The following is a 25,777-nucleotide window of genomic DNA, read 5'->3' on the forward strand; positions in this document are numbered from 1 at the left end:
GCTGACAGAGGACATTAGGTTGTTCTTGCTTCTGTGTTTATATATATAAATTTTGTTGTTTCTTCCGATTGTCTGCTGGAATCCCTCAACTATCCCTCTCAGATTGTCCTTAAAATCTTCTACAGTAGCCGACCTCGAGAATTCTCTTCTATGGTTAGCCAATCCTATACTCCTGATAACTTTATCAACATACATTGATAAGATGGGGAAACCATTTCTGCTTTTAACCATGCCAAGTGTGAAAGGGAGTATCAGAAGCTCAGTTCGCAGCTCGCATTAACCATAGCTTGAGAGTGAATGTCCAATGTAGTACAGGGATAAACTGAACTAAAAATCGGGGGGTGGGGGTCGGGGTGGCTGTTCAAATCTTGCCTCAACCATTCATTCACTATGTGGCTTTCAGTTAGGCCTCTCTCTCAGCCTTACCCCACCCCGATTATCCCTGTCTGTTTAATATATAGGTAATACTGCCCTGTCTTAACAGGGTTATAGTAAAGATTATAATAAGATCATGTATGTGAGATACCTTGAATGCTATATAAATGCTAAGTCAATGGTTCCCAAACCTTCCCCCCACAGACCAATATTGGCAATAGTCTTGATGGATTATTATTTTAATTATTAAAATAATTATTAATTATTTTTCTGCATGTTGCGGCAATCATTATGCACGGAAACTATGGTTTTTAATTGTATTTTTATTGCAACTTTTATTTCTTATATTGTATTTTTATCGTATGCAGAAGGACATCTGTCTCCGGATTTCAGGCCCCAAACACTGAGTCTTACAAACTACATTAGTAGTTCCCAACTTTTTCGGTATGGTGACCCACAAGTCCAAATTTACTTGGTATGGCAACCCATTGATTTATTGTTACATGCATTTGGGACCTTAGGTCTTGTTTGCCACCAGAGAGCAATTCCCAAGCATTAAAGTGTAAGACTCAAGCCTGTCTGACGTTTGGTTACAAGTGACAACACAGCTTTTATAACATACCAACAAAACAAAAGTTGTAAGAGATATTCATTATACCAGTTAAGGATTACAAGCAATAATTATTTTGGGTTTACTTATGAAGTCCACAACTCACTTGCCCAGGTTTTGTAACCCACTTGTGGGTCATGACCCCTGCAGGTCAGGAAATGCTGAGCAACATTATGCCATTGCTATGTCCAAAATCTTTTGCTCCCCTAGCTTTCTGCTGAACAATGAGAGGAAATTGATTTATAATGGACAGCAAAGGTTGGGAAAAAGCAGGGAGAGCCAGCCACCACCTTATTCTTTGTTTAAGGAAAGACCCACCTTTAGCACACAATGAAATACTGAGTTTAGAAGAGTATGTGCAAATGGGCGAACTCTGTGCAGAAGAGAGACACACACAAAAGGAGGGTGTGTTTTGAAATAAGGCAGACTAGAGGACAGGGAGCCCCAGAGAGTGGGGAAAAACTCATTTGCTAAATTAAGACAACATGTTAGGAAGTTGCTCCGCTAACAAGTTTTGTACCCAAAGGGACCTAGCTTTTGGCAAGAGGCAGGAGACAGCGCCTTCGCTAATTGTTACATCACTTCAGTAAACAGAGCCTTGAGGCTCAGCAGGGAAAATATTGCCATTTTTGGAAACGCTAGTCAGAGGTAAGCAAAACTGCTCCGTAGCCATAGCTGCTGTCTAGGAACACGGAAGATGAAACGCTGAGGCAGCTGTGGGATAAGGAAGAAGTGGTGATGTATTGGCCTGAGCTAGCCATATTTTTTTTGTTTAGTTTCCCCATCATATTACACACAAAACTGGCATGTATTTCTGGCACGGTGCCTTGTGGTCTAGCCATCACACGCCCACAAATATCTCCTCATGTAATCAGCAGCCAGGATGTCTGACGAGCAGTAATATGCCCAAGCCCCGAGACACAAAACTGAGGCAAATACCTCAAATTGCTCTGACAAGATCTATGTGGGGTCCTCGGTTTTCTAGTTAACCCCTTATATTTAATTACATGCCAGCCACCCCATCCCTAGCTGTATAACGGGGGGGGGGCTAACTTGTAGCCCTCCAGATGTTGTCAGACTCCAGCTTCCATCAGCCCCAGCCAGCACGGCCAATGGTCAGGGATGATGGGAGTTGGAGCCCAACAACATATGAGAGAGCCACAGATTAGCCAGCCCTGCTACAGACGGAAAGCTGGCCTTTTGTGGGAAATGTTCATTATACGTAGAATTCTCAGTGAGGTTGGGAAAGTGCACATGCCTTAGACTGCAGGTGGGACCTTACAAGATTTGATGCTTTTCTATGTGAATAAAAAAAATACATGCCCACAGAAAACCGCATGCCAGGAATGTCTTGCCTTTTCTCTGACTTGTTGCTTTTCTTTGTGGAGGAATTTATTTATTCTGTATGAAGGAGCAATCAGTCATGCAAGCCCCACCCTACCCCCAGCAGTCTGAAGTGTAATTGCCCAGGCAATATCACCCTAGTGAGAATTCAGCCACAGTGTGAGGCACAGCATTTAATTTGAGCCTAGAAGGCCAAACCCGGCTGGCTGAGGTGGCCTGGGAGACCCAGTGCCTGCAGGAGGAAGAAACCATCGCCCAAGGGAAGGAGAGGCTGCTGCTGTTGCTACTGTGCTGCTGCTGCTGCTGTGGGACCACCACCTCCACCACCCTTCCCTGTGGGACTTCTGCCTGGCAGGACCAGGCCCCAGGTACCCAGCCAGCCAGGACTTATTCTACCACCTGTCCCTCTTTGGAGGGATACATAAGCCGGCTGGCTGAGGTGGCCTGGGAGACCCAGTGCCTGCAGGAGGAAGAAACCATCGCCCAAGGGAAGGAGAGGCTGCTGCTCTTGCTGCTCTGCTGCTGCTTTCTTTTCTTTTTCTTTTTTGTTGGTGTGTTGATGCAATTTGAGATGAATGGGTGCCTGATTATATGAATGTATGTCTGAGTGAGTGTGTATGTTTATATGCTGTATATATGGCTGTATATATGGCTGTTTTTATACGTTTAATTGTTGTATATTTTAGTTGTATTATGTGCTTCGGAGAGAGTTTTATCCATCAGGCGGGGAGACTTGAGGGGGCCCCAATTACCGTAGTGATGGGCAAAGGAAGGTATGGCGCTGTGAGAAGGACGTGCCAGGTAAGGGGAACGCGGTCCAGACATGTTGTGGCTGTGCCTTGTTCCGGTCCTTCCCACACCCGCAAGGTCGTTGGTAGTCCTATCAGCCAAATCTCAGATCTCCAGTTGCTGTTATTAAATGCCAGATCGGTATATAATAAAACCTCCCTCGTCCACGATTTGATTGTGGATGAGGCAGCCGATCTGGCATGTATAACCGAGACCTGGGTGGGTGAGCAGGGAGCAGTTGGTCTCTCTCAGCTCTGCCCACCGGGGTACTTGGTTCAGCATCATGGTAGATCTGAGGGTCAGGGAGGTGGGGTTGCTGTCATCTATAAGAGTTCCATCTCACTCACCAAGCACCATGTTCATTCAGTTACTGGCCTGGAGTGTTTGCACCTTGTGTTGGGCCAGAGGGACAGGCTGGGAATCCTTTTGGTGTACCGCTCACCTTGCTGCCCAATGGCTTCCCTAACTGAGCTGGCGGAAGTGGTCTCAGATATATTGTTGAGGTCCCCCAGACTAATAGTACTGGGGGATTTCAACATTCAGGCCGAGACCACTTTGTCTGGCGCGGCTCAGGACTTCATGGCTTCCATGACAGCCATGGGGCTGTCTCAATATGTTAGTGGTCCAACACATGTATCGGGGCACACTCTAGACCTTGTTTTTGCTACTGAGCATGGGGAAAGTGATCTGGATGTGGGGAGTTTTACAACACTCCCTTTGTCATGGACAGACCACTGCTTGCTGAAGTTTAGACTTTCAGTAGCCTCTTCCCTCTGCAAGGGTGGGGGACCTATTAAAATGGTCCGCCCCCGGAGACTAATGGATCCTGAAGGTTTTCAAAGGGCTCTGGGGGATTTTCCGGCTGATAGGACTGGCGCTCCTACTGAAGCCCTGGTTGCTCTGTGGAATACGGAGATGACCCGGGCTGTAAACACGATCGCTCCTGCACGCCCTCTCCTGTGTAGAGCTCATACAGCTCCATGGTATACTCCGGAGCTGAGAGCGATGAAGCAAGATAGGAGGCGGCTTGAGCGGAAATGGAGACGAACTCCCGACGGATACAATTATGCGCTGGTTAGTGCTTCGACTAAGCTCTATGTAGGAGCAGTGAAGGCAGCTAAAAAACATCATTTTGCTGCCACTATTAAATCATCTCTTTGCCGCCCAGCGGAGCTCTTTCGAGTTGTCCGGGGGCTTCTCCATTCAAACCCTCTGGACACGGTGGAATCATCAGAAGCCCGCTGTAATCAGTTTGCCGATCACTTCCAGAATAAGATCTCATGTATCCGCCAGGACCTAGACTCTCAAGTTATAGCAGTAGATCCTAGTGAGATGTCCGGAGCACAGTATTGTCCTGTTTTGTTGGATGAGCTTCAGTTGGTTCAACTCGAGGACGTGGACAAGGTGCTTGGACAGGTACATGCAACCACTTCGGTACTGGATCCTTGCCCCTCCTGGCTGATAAAAACTAGCAGGAATGGAACAGGTAGCTGGGCCAAGGAAGTGATAAATGCCTCTTTACGAGAGGGAGTGGTCCCGGGCTGTCTGAAAGAGGCAGTGGTGAGACCACTCCTGAAAAAGCCTTCCTTGGACCCAGACAATTTTAACAGCTACAGGCCAGTGGCGAATGTTCCATTCCTGGGCAAGGTCTTGGAACGGGTGGTTGCTGGCCAGCTCCAGGCGCTATTGGATGAAACTGAATATCTAGATCCATTTCAATCGGGTTTTAGGCCCGGTTTTGGCACCGAGACAGTCTTGGTTGCCCTGTACGATGACCTATGTCGGGAAAGAGACAGAGGGAGTGTAACTCTGTTGATTCTCCTTGATCTCTCAGCGGCTTTTGATACCATCGACCATGGTATCCTTCTGGAGAGGCTCGCGGAGTTGGGAGTTGGAGGTACTGCTTGGCAGTGGTTCCGCTCCTACTTGGCGGGTCGTCTCCAGAAGGTAGTGCTTGGGGAACATTGCTCGACACCGCGGGTTCTCCAATATGGGGTCCCGCAGGGGTCAGTTTTGTCCCCCCTGCTTTTTAATATCTACATGAAGCCGTTGGGAGAGGTCATCAGGAGTTTTGGAGTGCGTTGTCATCAGTATGCTGATGACAGGCAGCTCTACTTCTCCTTTTCATCTTCTTCAGGTGAGGCTGTTGATTTGCTGAACCGTTGCCTGGCCGCGACAATGGACTGGATGAGAGTTAACAAACTGAAGCTCAATCCAGACAAGACTGAGATGCTGTTGGTGGACGGGTTCTCTGATTGGATGGTGGATATATACCCTGTCCTGGACGGGGTTACACTCCCCCTAAAGGACTGGGTTTGTAGTCTGGGAGTCTTTTTAGACTCTTCCCTCTCACTTGAGGCTCAAGTAGCCTCGGTGGTTAGGAATACGTTTTACCAACTTCGGTTGGTAGCCCAGCTACGTCCCTATTTGAGTAAAGAGGACCTTACATCAGTGGTACATGCTCTGGTAACCTCACGTTTGGATTACTGTAATGCGCTTTACGTAGGGCTACCTTTGAAGACAGTTCGGAAGCTACAACTAGTGCAAAATGCGGCGGCCAGATTGCTGACAAGGACCAAGCGGTCCGAGCATATAACACCTGTTCTGGCCAGCTTGCACTGGTTGCCAATATGTTTCTGGGCTAGATTCAAAGTGTTGGTATTAACCTATAAAGCCTTATACGGTGCGGGACCACAATACCTTGCGGAACGCCTCTTCCGATATGAACCGGCCCGTGCACTACGTTCTGCTACGAAGGCCCTCCTCCGGGTTCCAACTCACAGGGAGGCCTGGAGGGTGATGACAAGATCTAGGGCCTTCTCAGTGGTGGCCCCCAAACTATGGAACAGTCTCCCCGAGGAAGTACGCCTGGCGCCGACTCTGCTCTCCTTCCGGCGCCAGGTCAAAACCTTCCTATTCTCTGAAGCATTTTAAGTTACACTGATTTACTTTTAAAAATGTTTATTGTATTGGATTGTTGATTGTATTTTAGTATTATTTTGTTATTCATTGTATTTTTATGCTATTTTATGTTCACCGCCCAGAGAGCTATTGCTAGTCGGGCGGTATATAAATTTAATAAATAATAATAATAATAATAAACCCCCAGATGCAATTGCCTTCTGTGGGGGGATGGATAGTAGGCCTGCTCTGCTACTTCACCTTTAATTGCAGCTTGATCTGCAAAAACCAGCTGCTTAAGTTTTTCTTGGCCTGATGATAGTTACGTATTATCACCTGCTAATATCTACACATGAGACTGCTCTAAAAGGTGCAGGGGGCAACATTATTTGTTATTACTATTTATTGAATTTATATCCTGCCCTTCCTCCCAGAGCAACCCAGGTCAGCAAACATAAACAAAACCATTTAACAAGAAAAAGAAAAGCATATTAAAAACAATTAAACGTTCCAAAAACACAATTACAATTAAAAACATTCTAAAACACAGTTAAAAACATTCTTTCATCAGTGATCTTTGGGTTGCCTAATAAACTGGTACCACAAGAGCTACTTTCAGTATATGGGCTCTCCTCTGGAACACGTGAAATGAGTAACGGTCCACTTTGCACATAATCTGATCCATGATTTAATACTACGTGCATGAGCTAAGAGGAGCCTAGGTGAAGCCTTAGGTGCACATGCTCCTCTCCTCTCCCAGAACCAGTTCTGCAGCATTTCCTTTCAGTCTCAAAGAAACCTGGCCTAGCATTCGGCATGCACCATAGACTGTGGCTTAAAACAAGCTCAGGTTAGTTAAACAAGCCAGTATCATAACTCATGGTTTGACGTTGCCTTGTTTAGGAACTGGCTATAGTGCTTATAAACTTAAGCAGCTACACCAAGGTTGAGGAACTCCCTCTGCCCAAGGGCTGCTTTTCCTCTTGGGCAGCCTTCCAGGGGCTACATGCTAGTGGAAGGTGGAGCATGGGGCAAAAGAGTGGGTGGAGCCCGGGACAAAAGTACTGTAGAAGGAGAAACATATATGACACCTTTGTACAACGGGCATTGCAGCCACACAAAAGTCAAAGGTTTCTACACACATCTCTCCATCCAGAGAAACAAGAGGCCTTATCACAGTTCAAGGACACACTGCAGCCAGGCAAAAACAGCCAAGGAGAGCACAGAGCAGGGCTGGTGAAGGGCTTGGCCTGAGAGGGGGCATGGCCTGGAGAGAGGGGGGCCTGGGGACAATCCTAAGGGCCAGACAGAGAGTCCTGGAGGACCATACTCAGCCTGCAGCACAGAGGTTGCTGGTCTTAAACCACTGTTTAGCATTATGTGAAAATAAATAAATTCTTCAGCATATTGTTAAGCTCACCCTAGTTCTCCAGGGAGCACACTGATTAGTTTCCTTTGGAAGGAAGCCACTGGAGGCTTATTGGCCTTTTGTAATACTTGCATTTATTTAAAAATATATAAGTTGTGCACAGGCAGAGGCAGAGCTTAAACACTCCAACAGGAAAAGTCCACTACTCCCGATCTTCAAGGGAAAACAGCCAGCTCCCACCGTGCCTGCACACATACCAATTGCTGTCAGCTTTCTGTGTTTTTCTTTGACTCTGTCTCAAACTGCTATTTTTTTCCCCACCAGGTCCACCAAGAATAGAATACAGGTGAACACGTTACACTGGCCCAAAGACAGCATGGGGGACAAACTATGAGCTTTAGTTTTAAAAAAAATCTCTGGCACTTGTAGAACAAGAGATATACAGCTAAACATGCAGGCATCATTCTAATAAATAGAATAACTAACAAATAACATTGTGACAAAAAAGCCCACTCCCATCTTTCAGTGTTTTTTGCCAACGGCAGAAGTCACAGCTGTTTCACACACAGATTCCTACATTGCATCAGCAGCAGCTAGGAGTGACAGGGAGAAAGTGATGCTTCTGGGCCAAAGTGGCTCTCACCTTCCAGAAGAGTCTCAGCTACTTCTTCATTATTGCAGGCCATTTCTCTGTCACTTTCCCAACTAAGAATTTACATACCAATCTTGCCATCTCCATTAAAGCAGTCCCCAACAGTCCTTCTGGCGCCATTAAACTTTCTCCTGTCCAAACTCTAGTTTTCCAACAATATGCAGAGTGTATATTTCCCATTCCACTGAGTAATTACAGTCTGCCGCAAGGCTATACCCTTGAAACATCAAGTCAACTTCAATCCAGAGACATGGAAACTTTATTGGAGATGGGGAATTCTGCCTCTTGGTCAAACATCGAATTAAGAAGTAATTACATTTTATTTATTAATGTGCAACATTTATTCACTGCCCTATTAGGACATCCCACACATGTATGGAACCTGCATATTTACTTTTACATAAGTCTCTCCAAATTCAGTGAGACTCACTTCTAAATTAAGCTACTATGCACAGAATTACAGCCTTGGATTCAAGCACTGAGCTTCCAGGGTAGCTGGCAAAGATTCCAGGTGTAGTCGAGCCCCTGCACCTTTCTTTAAAAATTAATCGACTAAGCCCTATATCCGTCTGTCAACCAGTCAGCAAGCAGAGCAACTTTTGAATGTTCTGTCATCTTTAGGGAACCCTTTCCATATCAACTTGCCTGCTGAGGAACTCCTGCATATCAACCATCAAATACCAAAATATCAAGGGTGGCCAAGACAATTTGCTGCCTGAGGCAGAATAGCAAATGGCATCCCCCCTCCTCAAGTCAAGGGTACCCAGCTAGCCCCCCAAGGCAGAAAATTTCACAAGTATCATTCCCTCAGAGGAAAAAAATACATTAAACATCTCACAATTTGCTGCCCTTTCATGACATCCAAAATCAGCTGCCTAAGGCAGCCATTTCATCCTGCCTAAAGGTAGGTCATGACCCTCCGTGGCGCAGAGTGGTAAGCGGCGGTAACACAGCCGAAGCTCTGCTCACGGCTGGAGTTCGATTCCAACGAAAGGAGGAAGTCGAATCTCCAGTAAAAGGGGCCGAGGTCCACTCAGCCTTCCATCCATCCGTGGTCGGTAAAATGAGTACCCGGCATATGCTGGGGGGTAAAGAAAGGCCGGGGAAGGAACTGGCAATCCCACCCCATATATATGGTCTGCCTAGTAAATGTCACAAGATGTCACCCTAAGAGTCGGAAACGACTCGCACTATAAGTGCGGGGACACCTTTACCTTTTTTAAAGGTGTGATATGTAGAAAGTGTGTTGCTTCTGCAGAATATTTAAACATATAAATGTATTGTGTGGCAAGGTATTCAAAAGGCATAAATGTGTGAAACGTTTCTTTATAATTATTAAGTTGTTAGAGAAAAAGTAGTAAGCTAGAGGAAAATAGGTCAAAATAGAAAGAAGACAGGAAACAGGTGTGAGGGAGACGGTTGTGGCTAAGTTCTACTCTGCCTGTCAACAGAGGAAGAGAACATACGAAGGGGGAGGGAGATATACCATATATGGGTAATAATAAATATGAGTATGGGGGAGCTAAAATATGAGTAGTGGGAGATGTAAACAGAGGCGGGACTTCCTGTGACATGAATAGGCGGCACGGATAGGCTGTAAACCCTGAAGTACTCGACCAATGAGGAAACAGGGGAGGGAACGAAGCGATGGGCTATAGGATAAAAGAACTGTACCAATGTCACTTGGGTGTGCCTACCTTGTGGACACCAGCTCTTGCAAGAACGTATAATAAAGCTTTAATACTGCTTCACAAGTGCCTCTGTTGTGGGTCTCTCTTAAAGAACCATTGTTTCTAACAAACGTAAGGTCAGCCCTGCCTAATCTGTGGCAAAGGATTCTGGGATGTGTTCTAGAGCCCAATTTCAGTTTATTTCGGGCATTGTCCAAGCCTGTTGGGCCTCATTTCCAGAAGAGAAAAAAAATGCATCCTAGAACACACCCAACAACACTCTCCCACAGCTGTGCAGTGAAGGGGAAGTTCTGTAGTATCAGCGTGCTGTTTTTGAGAGAGGTTTGCTTGCAATTACTGATCTTCTCAATGACTGGAAAATTGCTAAGAAAAACAGTTCCTGCCAACGAATCGCACTGAATGGACTTTGGAATGCTTTGACTCCTTCCAAACCTGACTGTATTGGTCTGGCCATTAAAAACGAATAAATGCATTGCAATGGACACTTGGTGTCATTTTTTAAAAAAATGTTCCCCTTGGTGAGAACTGCTTGCTAAGTGATCTTCAAACTATGCATTCCTGGGAATACCTTTAAGCAGCATGAAACAGCTCACCACCAGTTGTTTGCTCTGAGGCAAGAGTAGACACAGATGGAGCTAGTTAATGGAGTAGGTTACAGTTGCTCCAGCAACTTCCAGTGGAAAAACATCTGGTGGTCCCCTCCTTGTCAAGAGCAAGCAACTCTGATGCATCATCAATTAATTAAAAATGTCCTGGGAGGATATTGAAAATGGTCTAGAGAAAAGGGGGTCTTTTCTGCTTTTTTTCTTAAAAAAACATCTTTTTTTTTTGCAGGCTAGAGCCAGCAAGTCTTGCTGTTTGAGATTTAAAAACCACAAAAAACATTCTTCAAATATTTCAAGAGGATTCCACTTTTAATTGGGTTTTCATTATTTAGAAGCAAAACATTCCTCAGATTTCTTTGAAATCTCTCCCCCACTCTGGCCATGTCTTTCCTAGGTGCTTTTAGAAGGGCTTCAACCATTGCTGTTCTACTGAAAGCTAAAAAAGGAATTGCAACTGACACTGCATTTTCCATATGGGTTCATTACACTACATTCCATTCATTATAATAGGGACTGCAAAGCCATGTGGTGTGGGAAGGGGCAATTCACCTTCCCCACCACAAGGTAATAGCGCAGATGTGCCAACTTGCCATAGGTTCACCTACCCAATAAGTCACTATACTGCACACTTCTACCAAGGTAGAATGAAAGGACAGTGGCTACGTCCTGTATGTGACTGACCTTGCAGATAAAGTATCTTTTTCCTTACAGAAGCTGTATAGATTTTCAGCATTCGCTGACTTGTCAGCATTTGTAATGTGAACATTCTATGATGTCACAGCAACTCAGCAAAGAAGCATGCAGTCCTAGGGTTTCCAGTCTTTTATGATATGATCTGTTGCTTTGTTTTTAATCAGTTTTCTTCATCAGTTTATTTTGGTTTAGATTGTATTTTAATCTTGGTTAATTTTATATAAGCCAACTAGCAGAAAAGCACTGTATGAATTCATTAATAATAATGATGATGGTAACAATTTCCTGTCCCAGCAGATCAGTCTGGGCCCCCTCCTGATGGCATTCTGATGCTGCTTGAGATATTTTTTGTTCCAGCAGGACTTTATCCTGGCTGGCATTTTAATGTATTATACTGTCTCTTTCTCTACTTTTTTTCAAATCTGCTGGTCCTGTTTGTGTTTTGTAATTTATTTAGTTTATTCTTAAAAGTTATTTATTGATGTTAACTTAAACCATCTTGGGTATTTCAATTTGAAATGGAAAGGTAGATTATAACTAATTGAAATAAATGAATATATAAACCAGATAGGGGGTTCACAGTCAAGAACTGTTTGAAGCCAACATAAAACAAAATCCTGGTTGACAACCAAGAGACACAACTAAAAGTGAGGAAGGTACATGGTATAACATAATATTGGTTTTGCCTCACCTCCTGGGAACACCAAGCACAATGTGGATTCACAGTCAAGCACTGTTGACATGAGTTCACTCCTCGTGTAGCACAGATGTCAGCACCTGAAGAACAAAGGACAGACAGGAATTGGACCATAGCCCCAAACAGCATACTCATGGGCCACTTGTGGAGACAAAGCCACATGTGCCAGCTCATGCTTTGAGTTCTGCTAGCGAGGCCCTGCTAATAGCACCATCTTTAACCACAGTTTGTACCAATGACTCGTAGCAGAGCCTTCTCAGTAGTGGCTCCTCGACTGTGTAATTCCCTTCCAACAGAGATACGTAGACCTGCCTTGCCGACATTTTTTTCAGCATCTATTCAAGACTTACCTGTTTTGCTTGGTCTTTGGGGGCTCATAAAACAATCATTTTGTTGCTTCATGATCATGTATTGCACTGCTGGTAGTTACTTATATAAAGTTGTAGTTTATGATTTTATTGTTGGTGCTTTATCATAAACTGTACACAACTGAAGGATAATCTAGAAATCTGACAAATAAATAAGAGCACCTGACAGAGACTGCCCTTCCCACACCTTGATTTAGGCCAGGAGTGGGGATGGGGGAGAACTTTGATTCTGCTCACATTTAAAGCTGAATCTATCAAATTTACACTTTCCGAAACAATATGGAAAGCGAAACACAACCATCCTTCAAAATTTGCACTTACGCAGTTCTCCAACCAATGTTTTCAAAAATGAGTACATCAGGGTGTGCATAAAAATGAATACAGTAGTGAAAATAACCCAAAAATGCATTTTATTAGCATAAATTGTTTGCAAACATGTCTACATTATGTAGACTAAAATGCATACAAAAATGTGCTTATAAAGAGAACATACTAAAAGAATTCTCGTAAGGATTGTTAGCTCCTCCTACAGGAGGAGCCCACTGAAGGCACCTTGATGCATGGGGATTAGGCTCAAAAGTGAGTCTCAATTACTACCACAACCAACAGGAATGCAGTAAATTAGACTTTATTAAGGCTGCAGCCCTTGCTACAAACTCTCATTCCTTTCCCCTAGGCACCATGAGTCTAAATCCACACACACAGAGCAGCCAACACCACAAGTCCTTTTCACAGCCTTCTGCCTGTACTTGCACTTTCCTGGGGTCCACTTGGACAGCTGCTGGAAAAGCCCAGAGTTCTGCCTGTTTCCCATGTCCTTGGTGGGGTGGGGCTAGGCTCTGCTTCCCTTCCCTTCTGAGTCCTGTAGTCCCTTTCTCAGGGCTATGGGGCTTGGGAAGGGATAGATCAGAAGTCCTCTGGCTGCGCCCTTTGCAGGATGCTCTAGAGTTACTCCCAGTGCAGGGCAGCCTCTTTTTCAAGCCCTCTGTATTTCCCAGTTGACAGAGAAAGAAACTATAGGAGATCCTAGGGATAGCAGCACCTCAAGATCTCTGCTCCTGCTCCATAAAACCCTCTCAGCCTAACACAATAACCTGATAAAATTATTAGAAATACAGAAGCAAAGACTAACTTCTCTAGAACATCTATAGCAAATATCATAAATGTTGTTATGGGGGGGGATGCTCACATTCAAATTACCAAACACCAAAACTGCATGTACTAATCTGTGTCACTAGTTTCACAAATCAGGATCCAAAAACATTATACCTGAACAAATAAATGTCCAGTTTGGGGAATCAATTTCACCTCTGCAGAGTGTGTTTGTGTTTACAATCTTGAGCTTCAGTCAACAAGAATGTCAAATATGACATTTCTCTGTTTTTAGACATAAAAATAAAGCCAAGAAGTATCCACACATAATATCTTGAGTCTTCTTTTCCAGATGAAGGATCACAGATCTGGAATATGTGTGTGTGTGTGAGTGAGTGAGAGAGAGAGAGAGAGAGAGATGGTAGGTATTAATCCAGTTACAGCTCAAAGGGGCCTAACCTTTCACACTCCAGTCTCCAATGTCCAGATTTCAAATTCATGCCAAATGTTCAGGTCTAGCCATTTCTCCCCCCAGCCACTAAACCCTTTCCTGCGTTCCTTGTAATTTTATAAGACTGATCTGGAAACATACCTAGGAGATTATATCTTCCAGAGAACACATGAATACTGCTTACTGAAGGTTTTCACAGGAGGATTACAGCACAGTTGGAACTATGAATTTCTTAGGGAATTATCAGCAATATCTGAATAGCAATGCAGAAAGAAAGCAGTGTATTAACATAGCCAAATCTCAGAAACGTCCTTCACTTGAAAAGACAGTAATTTTGAACTGCTTCACAAGTATACAATTTTAAGGGCCGCTCCAAAATCTCTGATGAGTGTGTTTACACATATATAATTTACATGTCTCAGGTATCAGAATCTGGGGGAACGCTAATATAGCTGAATGCTCCCAAGGTCCACCTTGTGTTTACTGAGACCAGGGCTTAAGAGTGGTGGCAACTGCCCTTTAGAATTTAGATATTGGAATTTAGGTGTCTGCTTAGGGCTCATCTCTTCACACAGGCTTTTCCTGAGGGATAACAAAGCTATGTTGCTGTATTAAGCTGATTTACGTACTTGTGGTGTATACTGCAAACAGGCAATTGTTTTATTAATCTATTTTTATGGCAGTTTTTATTCTGTTCACTACCAGAATATTTTTCTTAATGCGGGAAGTATAGAAATTTTTGCAAATAAATAAAATAAAATAGGATGAAGCATTTGATTATTGGTCCCCCAAAACCAAAGGAATCATTAGGTCTGTTACAAGAGTTGGCACAATCCACAGGGAGACAGATGACCCCAAATCTTGGAGCTGGGGAAATTTTCACCTACTCACCCTTCAACCTGGCACAACACCATAATGCCAAACAGGACTAGCACCACTTCTCACATGTGTTCTCTACTTGATGGGCTATGCAGATAAATTCCCCTTTACGTATAAAGTTTTTATATAGTAATATTGGAATCCCACCCCACTCCCATAAAAAATATTTCCATTTTTTATGAAGCAATTTGCATGAAGAGATTTAACAAACAAACAAACCTTAGAACTTTATGTTTTTTACAGGGGAGCATCTGAGTGGCTGTGCGCACCCAAGAACTTTTACAGCATCAATACTGTGCCCAAACAGCTGGTATAATGGAAAACTGGTGCACTTCCATTGTACAGATGAGGAAACTGTGAGTCCTCCTTATGCAGAGATGTGAACCAAGAGCTCCCACATCACAGACTGTTGTAATGAATGGATGGCATAACCAACAATGATTAGCACAACAGGTTTCAGCCAGCCCTCCTCTAAGGGAAAGGGGGAGTCAGCGCCAGAGTCTCTCCAGCGCACTAGCCCCTTGTTCATCTTTGTAATTGCTTTTCTTTCCTTGTTTCTGCACCCTCCTCTAATAACCATGTTGGTCTGCTGACTCACAGGCTGTGGCTTCTGCAGCTCCTACAGGCTGCGGATTACGCAGCTCTGAGAAACTGTTGATTAACAGCCCTGGGTTATTATTAACTCTACGCTGGCTTGTCTTTGGGAGCCTGCTTTCCCTTGTTCTCCATGAGGATGTTTCTTTATTACAGTGTTTGTGAGTTTGCATAAAGGTTGCTCATTAGTTTCTGTTTCCCCCCTCTCTGTCTCCTCGCCCACAGCTTGGGAGGTGATAAATCCATATGCATCCTTAAGTTTGTCTCTTCACCTTATCAGGAGATACCAAGAGCTGGATTTCTTTCTAAAATGACAAATATGATGGCAGGAGACAATATATAGATAAGTGAGAAGTAATGAGGGCTATATAGATAAACAAAACAGGAGACAATAAGAAAATGAGGGGTGGAATGGGGGAGACAGATAGCCATGCAGGGAGCAGAAGCTCCATTTTCCCCTGAGAGGCTTTCACAGGTCCTGTCTTTGGCAGGGTATACACATATCCTTTGACATGCACAAGGGCTGTTTTTTCACACAGTGCACTTTTGCGCATAGTGGTTTGCAGTTGCACACACCTTCACACAATAACGTTATCTAAAGCAGCACCTACTATTTGCGTTGTCTGTACACACAGGTCAGTGTGTTTTCAAACTCCACTCCCCTCTGTTAGTGTTTCCACACATCTCTTATTTATTTATTTATTTATTTATTTATTTTCTGCTGTCTTTCAAAAGAGAGAGGCTGGAAACTCGTGTGTTGATATTCTGATATACAAGGATATATGTTGGTGTACAGAGGCGGTGAAGTTACTGTACTGCTTCCTATTTTGCTTATTTCATTCATAGACAAGTTAAACATGGTGAGGGGGAGTGGCACAGCCTGGCAACATTAGTGGGTCTGCCCCAATAGGAGGTAACCTGAGAAAGTGCTTTCTGTGTGCACATGAATATGGCAAGTGTATGAGAAGTACATTCTTGGCACAAAACAGATTATAACCATTCCAACAGAATGTGCTTTACACACAATGTACACACAAATATGTACACACAGATAGTGTACACACTATGTACACACAAATGTACACAGAAATAGTGTGTGTGACAGGGACAACATGGGAATAACATCATGAGTACAGCACCCCAAATAGGCATTTGCATAAAGCCCTGGATGCACATTATCAGGCAGCACATACATGCCCTTTCCCCAAAACCCTGGGGACTATAAATTTGTGGGAATAATCCACATCCCCTACACCTAGGGGAAGCTAGGCTGTACCCTGCTACACAGAGTCACAGAAGGTCCACAACTGGCAGTTTAAAAAGATCACCACCACCATGAAGTTTAGAAACTTGTGGGAACAGAAAGGAAAGCTGGAGGTCTCCAGAAATTCAGCTTCTAGAACAGAGAGAAATACTGAAGTTCTCAAATACAAGCAGCTACAGATTGACGCAGTTTAATTACTGCTAATTATTGCTACAGTTTCAGTTTTGAGGGCATAGTGATGGAAATACTTTACAATAATGGCAACTTCGAACACTCCAAGCCATTATATTTAAGGTCCTTACTGTAGCCAGAGATCAGGCTAGTTCCAGGTGGGTTGTGATCTTCTTCCCTTCCCCTGTGAGATGACATTTTCCAGTCACCTGATGATGGTGGAAACCCAGAGGGATCATAGTCTTCTGAATAACTCATACCATGTCCACAGGCCAATCTGCATGTAAAGACCATTGCCAACAGACCAAGGTTTCTGAGTAACAGTCTGTGATGTGCTGATCATTCATAATTCTGGGTCATGATGTGTGACTAGTATCAGCTGGTGTGAAGCACAATCACCACTCCTTTTATCCCATGCCACCCGTTCCTATCTTTCCAAAACTCATGTTTCATCTCATTCCCCCACTTTTGTACCTTTGGCCATGCTATGCCTTGGGATTGGGTCTTGTTTTCTCTTCATGGAACCACCTCTCCTCCTCAAGAGCAGTCCTCCCTGAACCACTCTGTCCCCTGATCCCCCAGTGTCATGTGACACCCCTCAACCATGTCACTGTTATGAGTTGGTCAGCCCCCAACATCCCCCTCCTTTCCTACTCTTGCCCATCCAAAGTAGATGGGTGGACAGAGACAGAATACTTTTCTACATTTTTTATCGGGCTGATAAAAAAAGATTTTACAAAAGAAAAAAGAACTGTAATAATGAATCCACTTCTATAGAAGACCCCTTGTTGGCGTGATACCTCATAAAAATATGAACTGCTGACCGTATATTTAGTGCACCCAGACCATCTGGAAACCCTGCTCAGGTTGGGACCAGACATTATTGCAGAAGCAGGGCTCCCCTGATAATTTCTACCAATACACCATGGTACAGTTCTGCCATTCTGCAAGTTCTCCCCACTAGCGCCATGGCCTTGCAGAAACCAATGAAATGGAGTAGGGGACAGGAAAATTCTCACTGCAGTGATCAGCATGTCACACATTTTGTATTGCTAGATATTACCATAGGAGAGACTAATGACAGGCAAGCTCTCCCTGGCTCATATTGGATTAGCCAAGCCAAGCTATTTCCACCAAAATCAGGAAATAGCTCAGTTTATTTCCAGGCCAATCCAAATTCAGATTGAACTTTCCCTCGCATCTGACCCATCCACCAATTCCTTACCAAGTTCCTGCAGCAGTGACACTCCAGTTGAGGCAGTGAGACATGGCAAGCAAGGAGAGGGAAAGCATGGAGGTCTCTCCTCTCTGGTGACTTAATAGTGTGCGCCGGAAGTGGTAATTTTTTCCAAAGGCTCTGAACTTGCCTCCCTCTCTGCAGCTTGACGCTACTGCAAGTGCAGCTCTAGCCTGGTACGTGGACTAGAAGGGAAAGAAAGGGAGGGGGAATTCTTCTATGGCTTGGATTTAAATCTGAGTTGCAGAAGAGTTTTGGGGTCAACAATGTGCAGCTCCAGACTCTCTTTTTTTCTATGTGTCTCTCACACATGCGACTTCTGAAACTTGACCCGATATCACCAATACATTCAAGGATCCTTACAGTCTTACAGGGTAGAAATTTACTTTTTCACATATTGAAAGCAGAGGCAAATACTGAATACAACACCAATGTGTATAGTGCAGCATCACAGTCTTGCAAATAAGCATATAGAAGTTTTAAAAAACAGTGCCAGCTGGGGTATCCAGACAGACTCAGCTAATTAACACTCCAAGAGAATTCACAATATAAAAACCTCTAAAAAGTCTAAGGTCACTTCCAGATAACCCGTTTATTCATTCTGATTTTGTTTGCCGGGAGGGTAGATGACGTTGCGTCAAGCACGTTATCCCATACTTTCCAGTGCATTTCCCCATCAATTTCCTGATCACAAAAAGGTCCAGTTTTGGCGGGAAGTGAGTTAGCTTGTGCAAGACCTCCAAATCAACTCTAAATCCACAACCTGAATTTGGTGGTATGTGATTGAATCCCACCCGAAAATAGAGACAGTCTGGAAGTACCCTTGGAAGCATACCTGCAGCACAGTTCCTCTGGTTTATCCTGGTGCCCTGCTGTCCCTTTCCTGGTCTTTTTGCCTGGGCGGTGCATAAAAAATGCACAACACCAAAACAGGAAACGGAAGGGCCACCAGTCAGTGGCAGAGCATCTGCTTTGCATGCAGAAGATCTCAAGTTCAATCCTCAGCATCTCCAGGTAGGGCTGGGAGAGACTGTCTGTCTGCAATCCTGGAGAACTACTGCCTGTGATTGATCCAAACAAGATATGATGGGGCTATCCTGATTCAAGCGGCCATCTCGCTGACATATAAAGTGGAGTAGGAGTAGAAAGATCTTACTTAAACAGTAAAGGCAACATGTAGAAGATGGGTGCTATGTCCACCACCCCACCAGCTTACCACTTTGCACTCATTTGTGCCAGCCAGTTTTCTCAATTCCCACCTCTGATACATTCCACTCTCCACTTTATACTTGAAGGGAAAGACACATGAACAGAAATGTATTTCTGCCACATCTAACCTGGCCCCAAGAATCAGATGATAATCAGTCAAGCTAGTAGCAAACTCAGTGAGTGAGTACCAATAAGCCTGGAGCCAAAATAGGACCAGTGAGGGGAAAAAGAGAGAGGTATCAGCATGCTAAGGTAAACCCCAAGGTATGTGCAGAGGTGTAAAACATTTCTGGGAAAAAATCCAAAAGGGCCCAACCCCCAAAAAACAGAACTAAAGCATGCTTGGAGGCTTCGCACAGCCACAAAATGTGAGTGTCATTTGAGGGGAGGGGAACCCCATAAAAACACTAAAGTGGGGAGGAGGGAGAGAGAATTGCTTGAGCTTCTTACAGCTCAGAATATCCTGGAGGCATGGCTGGAACCCTGATGTTGAGCACCACTATTCTGACGTGAAGATACACTGCAACATTTTATTGTAGGTCCCATTTGTATTCAAACGCCAACAAAACAGAATGGAATGCTGTTAGCATAAACGATCTCCAAAGCATGGCACCATACAAAGCTGTTTATACAAAAACACAGGAACTAGGCATAATGTGAGAGACACAGAACGTGTGTCCTGTTGGTGTTTCTGTAGTTTTGTTTTATTTTTATTCAGTAGCGGCAGGCTCTGTATTAGACTGAAGCAGTGGCAGGATGGTGGTGGTGCTTCAATCTTTTCCTGTGGGCCATTTAGTAGGCTAGAGGTACAGCATATGCTTTGTATGCAGCAGATCCGGGGTTCAGTCCCTACCATCTCTAGATAAAAGAATTAAGTGGCAGGTGATTGAGGCTCTGGAGAGCTGCTGCCAGTCAGAGTAGATATTACTGGACTAAATGGACAGCATGACCTGGTACAAGGTGGCTTCCTATTAGGGCCACTCCTACCATTAGACAGAGTGAAGCAGCAGCTTCAGGTGGCAGATAAGGTGAAGGAGTGGCAGCAAGGTGTTGGAGGAGCTGTGTATGCCACCAAGCCTGCCCTGCTTCCCCTAAGCTAGCTTGCTGCTCTCAGGTGTGGTGGAGGCAGCCAGTACTAAGATTCAACTGCCCAGTTCGCTTTGGTACATGGAATTACAGGTAGCGTCATCTTTCCTTTGGCCTCAGGCAGCCAGATGTCTTGGGTTGGCCCTGCTTTCTATGTTCCTTAAGTCTGTCCACTAAAACAGGGCTGGCTTCAGGTCTGAAAGGGCCTTAGGCAAGACCCTGATGCCTATGTGGCCAGGTGGAAAGCATGGACTGAGCAATAGCAAAGAGGTGCATCAGGTGGCCGCAGTGAGTGAACATGTTGCCATTTTAATTGCCCTCAATGTCCTTGATAAAGATATACCAATGGCACTGGAGGAGTATTCAAAATGGCCCACTGCAGCTTTTCAATGCCCACTTTTCAGCACCACCACACTGTTGTTGCTCATGGCAGCAAGGATTTAAAAACTCTTAAAACAGTCCACCACCACCCCATGCACAGGCAATGGCAGGAGGCCCTGCAGTAAGAAAATGACCTCCTCAAATGGCTCTTCTCCCCACAAGAATCAAAACCCATTATTTTCAAGCCACAGAAAGAAAATCTCCTTGGGGAGGGCAGTTTTGATCAGAAAAGTAGGGGAAAGGTTCAGCATACCCTACGCTCATGGTACTGTTCAAATAAAATTCTTATTTAATGAATTGCAATGGTAAGGGGAAAGTTGAAATGAAAGAAATTGTTTTTGAATGGTGGGCATTGCTGAAAAGAAAAGGTAGGCTTGCACTTTATAGAAATATTATTTGTTAAGGAGAACATTTGTCCGTGCATGGGTCCATCCCTTCACAGGTTAAAAACAAACAAACAAACAATAATTTTGAAAACTAATTCCAAGACTGCTTTGGATCCGGAGTTACCTGTCCAACAAGTATCTGTGACAGACAGAGAAACATGTATACACATTTATGATGGTCATGTTTCTGGGGAAAACATCTTGGGCCCGTGGTAATCTTTATCAATACGCACATAAATGATTAAGAAGCTGAGAGGGTATGCACTTCAAAACAAGCTTGGGGCCATCCCCAAATGACACACCCACATAACTGGTAGATTACTTGCCTTTGAGATGTCTGGCAGCCCAACCCTCATTTATTTTTGCACAAGATGCCCTCAAGCATTTTGCCTCAATTTAAGTAATCAACCCACTATGCATATGACCATTTTCTTTCAGTGCTTTGCCTTTAAATAATAAATAAAATAATTGCCCAAACATATAATTAGCACATAACAGTCATTTTGAAATGCAAGTCTGAGGGTGTTCCCATGCTTGATCCCTCCCCCCTAAAACAAATGGGTATGCTTATTCACTTTCCTGTCTGAGTAGAAAACACTTCTGTTACCAATTATTCAAGGCTTCCTTTTGAAAAGTTACAAAAATTTGAAAAACCAGTTTAATACATACATATCCCAACCACAGTTCGACAGAAAAAAAATGACGTGTACTGTGGGCAATGACAACAAGTCCAATCTCAGGAAGGGGGTTTATTGCACAAAATTTCCCAATCAACTATAATTGCACAACCTGAATTTGCCAGTACTCAAAAATAGCAACAGTCTGGAAGCGCCATTAAGCCCCTGTCCAGAAGCATCCTTAGTGCCCCAGGGCCAAGAGAGAAGCCAAGCACTGTTCTGTGTGAGGTGTCTTTCTTTGATATTATGAGATGGAATGACTGTTGCCTGGATGAGCCTATGGACTAACTGCTGGACGTGACAGGCAGTTAGGGGGGTGTTGAATTAATAATTGATCTTACCAGCTTCACAGGCTGCATAGATCTTTTGTAGTGCCAAAGGAGGCAGAGATGCTTCCAAAGAGGGTTTAAGATTGTAAAAGAGTTGTTCAGATATTGCAAATACTGTAGATCATTAGCAACAGGTTTTTTAAACTTAAGTTACTTCCAGAATGTTGCTGTTTTGTGTGGGGGATTCAGTCACATATTCAGGTTACAGTTAAAGTAGGCTTGGTACTTTGCGCAACAAACCTACTTTTTAAAAAAAATCAGACTTATTGTGGTAAGGCAAGTGACAGGAAAATGCACTGCAAAGTGTGAGATAAGAATTGCTTGACACAATGTCATATAATTTTATTGAGTAGGGCCGGCAGTCATTTTGAACGATTGTTTTGTATTGCTTTTAAAGGCTTGTTGTGGCTGCTGCTGTACATTGCCCTGATGTTTTGCGAGAGGGTAGGAAATAAATAAATAAATAAACAAATAAATAAATAAATAAATAAGCAAGCAAGCAAGCAAGCCTCCATGCAAACAAATGCATGGAGGCTTGATAAGCAAGTCATCCAGCAGGTCATCTAGAAGCAACTTTATTGAATTTTCCCTGAAAGGGGTGAATCTGGATTAAATGGGGTGGGGAATACAGGCTGGCATTTTGATGCCAGTAGTGTCATGTGGACACTGTGAAAAATAAGCCTACCTGAGGAGCACCCAATCCCACAAAATACGCCCATCTGGAAGCACCCAGAAGCTGCTAACCATCTGGATTTGGCTGTGCTTGAAGACACACCCCATCCCCTAAGGATAAGATGTTTAAAAGGCTGGCTTTGTTCCAACAAGCTAAGCTATTATAAAAAAAATCCCTGGGGAAACTTGACTTCCAACATGGGTCTCCTCTGCACCACACAATGAAAGCACTCACCTACCACTTTAACAGTAATGGGAACTGTAGTTTGTTAAGGATGCTGAGAGCTGTTAGGAGACCTCTGAGAGCGACAATTCCCAGCACCCTTAAGAACATAAGAAGAGCCTGCTGGATCAGGCCAGTGGCACATCTAGTTCAGCATCCTGTTCTCACAGTGGCCAACCAGGTGCCTGGGGGAAGCCCGCAAGCAGGACCTGAGTGCAAGAACACAAACTAGAGTTCCCAGGAATCTTTGGGGGAAGTCATGATTGTCAAAGTGGTATTTGAGTGCTTTCAATGTATCGTGTGGCTGTGACCATGCTTTCGCTACCCAGTCCAAAAAAAAAAGCGAGTTTCGCTTCTCAGTTCACAGCACAAATGAATAGCTAAAACCACCTATTTATTAGGGGGGGGGGAGACAGAGACGTGTGAAAACAGAAGAGGCATCATCAGCCCGCTCCAAGATACTCGACCGTTGAAATCTGACCGGAGGACAACGGCGTCTGGCGCGCGCCAGGCTTCACTCACCCGAAACTCTGGCGGCGAACAGGATCAGCCTGAAGACCTGGAAAGGGATGGCAAGTTTGCCCATGGTCGCGGCGCGGGAGGGGGCAGCAGAACTTGTGGGAAGTCGTCCCGCAGAGGAGCCGCCAGCTTCCGCAGCCTCGTGCACCGCAGGGATCGGAGGAGTGCCGTTCTGCGTGACAAGACCGAAGCAGATCACGGGCTGGCGAGAGGAAACAGCTGTCAGACGGGACGGGAGTCGGGCTGCGGGTGGGAGTGTCCCCGCCGCCGCCTCAGCCTGGAGCTCCTGGCGCGATCCTCCCCTCCCAGAAAGAAGGGCCTTCCCTCCGCTGGGGAGGGAACCTGCCTTCCTTACGACCTCTGGGACAGATTTCCCAACTCCCCCTCCATCCATCCCTCTTTCTCCCGCCGAAGAGCCACATCCCATTTTCCTGAATCCCTGTGCGTGATTTGATTTGCAGGCTTTCCAACTGCAAAATGAACTCTAACCCACTCCCAGGGTCTCTCGTACTTTCTCATGGAAACGGAAACAAGCAGGAAATCAAGGCGGTAGTATTTCGCCAAGGTGCTTAAAGAAATCAACTCGCCGCCACCGCCTTCACCCGCAATTCCACTTATGTTGCTTTGCTCCCCTTTCTGCCTCTGTCTTCCAGAAAGGCGCAGTAGTCTTGACACTCAAAAAATAGCACCAACTAATAGAGAGCGGGACTTGAGGGTTGGAATTCCAGTTCAGCCAGGTGAAAGCAGCCTTCAGCAAATCCCTCTATAATCACAGCCCAGGTTCTCCCATCTGTAAAATGGGTACAGCAGCAGCAAACCTCATAGGGCTGTTTGGAGAAGAATGCAGTTGAGATGGTAGGGCATTTATTATTGTTTGTCCAATCTAGCAAACCATGTGGACACGGTTTACTTTATGGCCCACAGATGTGGAAAAGCCTACTGCACTGCAAATGATGCACTCTGGTACCCAAGGGCTATCCCACTGGGCACTCCACATGGCAGTTTTCACACAGCTAGATGCTCTTTCACTCTGTAGCAATACAAGTAAAGCTATCAGCAGCTTCCGTGGATTTAGCTATCAAAAGGCCCTCATCATCATCTCTAGATACAGGTGCCAATTTCCTGGGCTCCATCACTCCCCATGCCACGATGCCCACTAATCGGAATCCAGGGTGCAGATAAAGGAAGGGGCTCCATTTGCCATGTGGGACAAAATAAACATGCTGTAACTGGGAAGACTTAAGCGGGCAAGGGGAGGATGCAAAAGATTCTTACTGTGGCTTAACACCCTTGGAGTCACTAGGGACAGAGGGAGATTAAACCTCCAGGGTTGTTGTTATGTGCCTCCAAGTCAACTACGACTTATGGCAACCCTATGAATCAGTGACCTCCAAGAGCATCTCTCATGAACCACCTTGTTCAGATCTTGTAAGTTCAGGTCTGTGGCTTCCTTTATGGAATCAATCCATCTCGTTTGGCCTTCCTCTTTTTCTACTTCCTTCTGTTTTTCCCAGCATTATTATCTTTTCTAATGAATCATGTCTTCTCATGATGTGTCCAAAGTATGATAACCTCAGTTTCATCATTTTAGCTTCTAGTGACAGTTCTGGTTTAATTTGTTCTAACACCCAATTATTTGTCTTTTTTGCAGTCCATGGTATCCGCAAAGCTCTTCTCCAACAGCACATTTCAAATGAGTCGATTTTTCTCTTATCAGCTTTTTTCACTGTCCAACTTTTACATCCATACATAGAGATCGGAAATACCATGGTCTGAACGATCCTGACTTTAGTGTTCAGTAATACATCTTTCCATTTAAGGGCCTTTTCTAGTTCTCTCACAGCTGCCCTCCCCAGTCCTAGCCTTCTTCTGATTTCTTGACTATTGTCTCCATTTTGGTTAATGACTGTGCCAAGGTATTGATAATCCTTGACAAGTTCAATGTCCTCATTGTCAACTGTAAAGTTACATAAATCTTCTGTTGTCATTACTTTAGTCTTCTTGACATTCAGCTGTAGACCTCCTTTTATGCTTTCCTCTTTAACTTTCATCAGCATTCGTTTCAAATCATTACTGGTTTCTGCTAAGAGTATGGTATCATCTGCATATCTTAAATTAGTGATGTTTCTCCCTCCAATTTTCACACCTTCTTCTTCTTGGTCCAATTCTGCTTTCCGTATCATATGTTCTGCATACAGATTAAACAAATAGGGTGATAAAATACACCCCTGTCTCACACCCTTTCCGATGGGGAACCAATCGGTTTTTCCATATTCCGTCCTTACAGTAGCCTCTTGTGCAAAGTATAGGTTGCACATCAGGACAATTAGATGCTGTGGCACCCCCATTTCTTTTAAAGCATTCCATAGTTTTTCATGATCTACACAGTCAAAGGCTTTGCTGTAATCTATAAAGCACAGGGTGATTTTCTTCTGAAATTCCTTGCTCCATTCCATTATCCAACGTATGTTTGCAATGTGATCTCTGGTGCCTCTTCCCTTTCTAAATCCAGC

General features: G+C 44.3%; 1 protein-coding gene across 1 annotated transcript in view; it reads right to left on the bottom strand.

Moving 5' to 3' along the window:
* ITGB3 (integrin subunit beta 3) overlaps window positions 1–23,629 on the bottom strand; it is a 63,018-nt gene extending 39,389 nt beyond the window's left edge. Inside the window, exons 1-2 of the mRNA XM_061590894.1 lie at window positions 23,268–23,629; window positions 11,721–11,806 (exon numbers count right to left, since the gene is read on the bottom strand). Of these exons, the coding sequence (XP_061446878.1) occupies window positions 11,721–11,806; window positions 23,268–23,331 (150 nt within the window). The 5' untranslated portion in view covers window positions 23,332–23,629. The remainder of the gene's footprint in view (window positions 1–11,720; window positions 11,807–23,267) is intronic.
* Window positions 23,630–25,777: the final 2,148 nt, after the last annotated feature.

Source organism: Rhineura floridana, chromosome 11 (genome assembly GCF_030035675.1).
Source record: "Rhineura floridana isolate rRhiFlo1 chromosome 11, rRhiFlo1.hap2, whole genome shotgun sequence".
In the NCBI taxonomy this organism is placed as follows: Eukaryota; Metazoa; Chordata; class Lepidosauria; order Squamata; family Rhineuridae; genus Rhineura; species Rhineura floridana.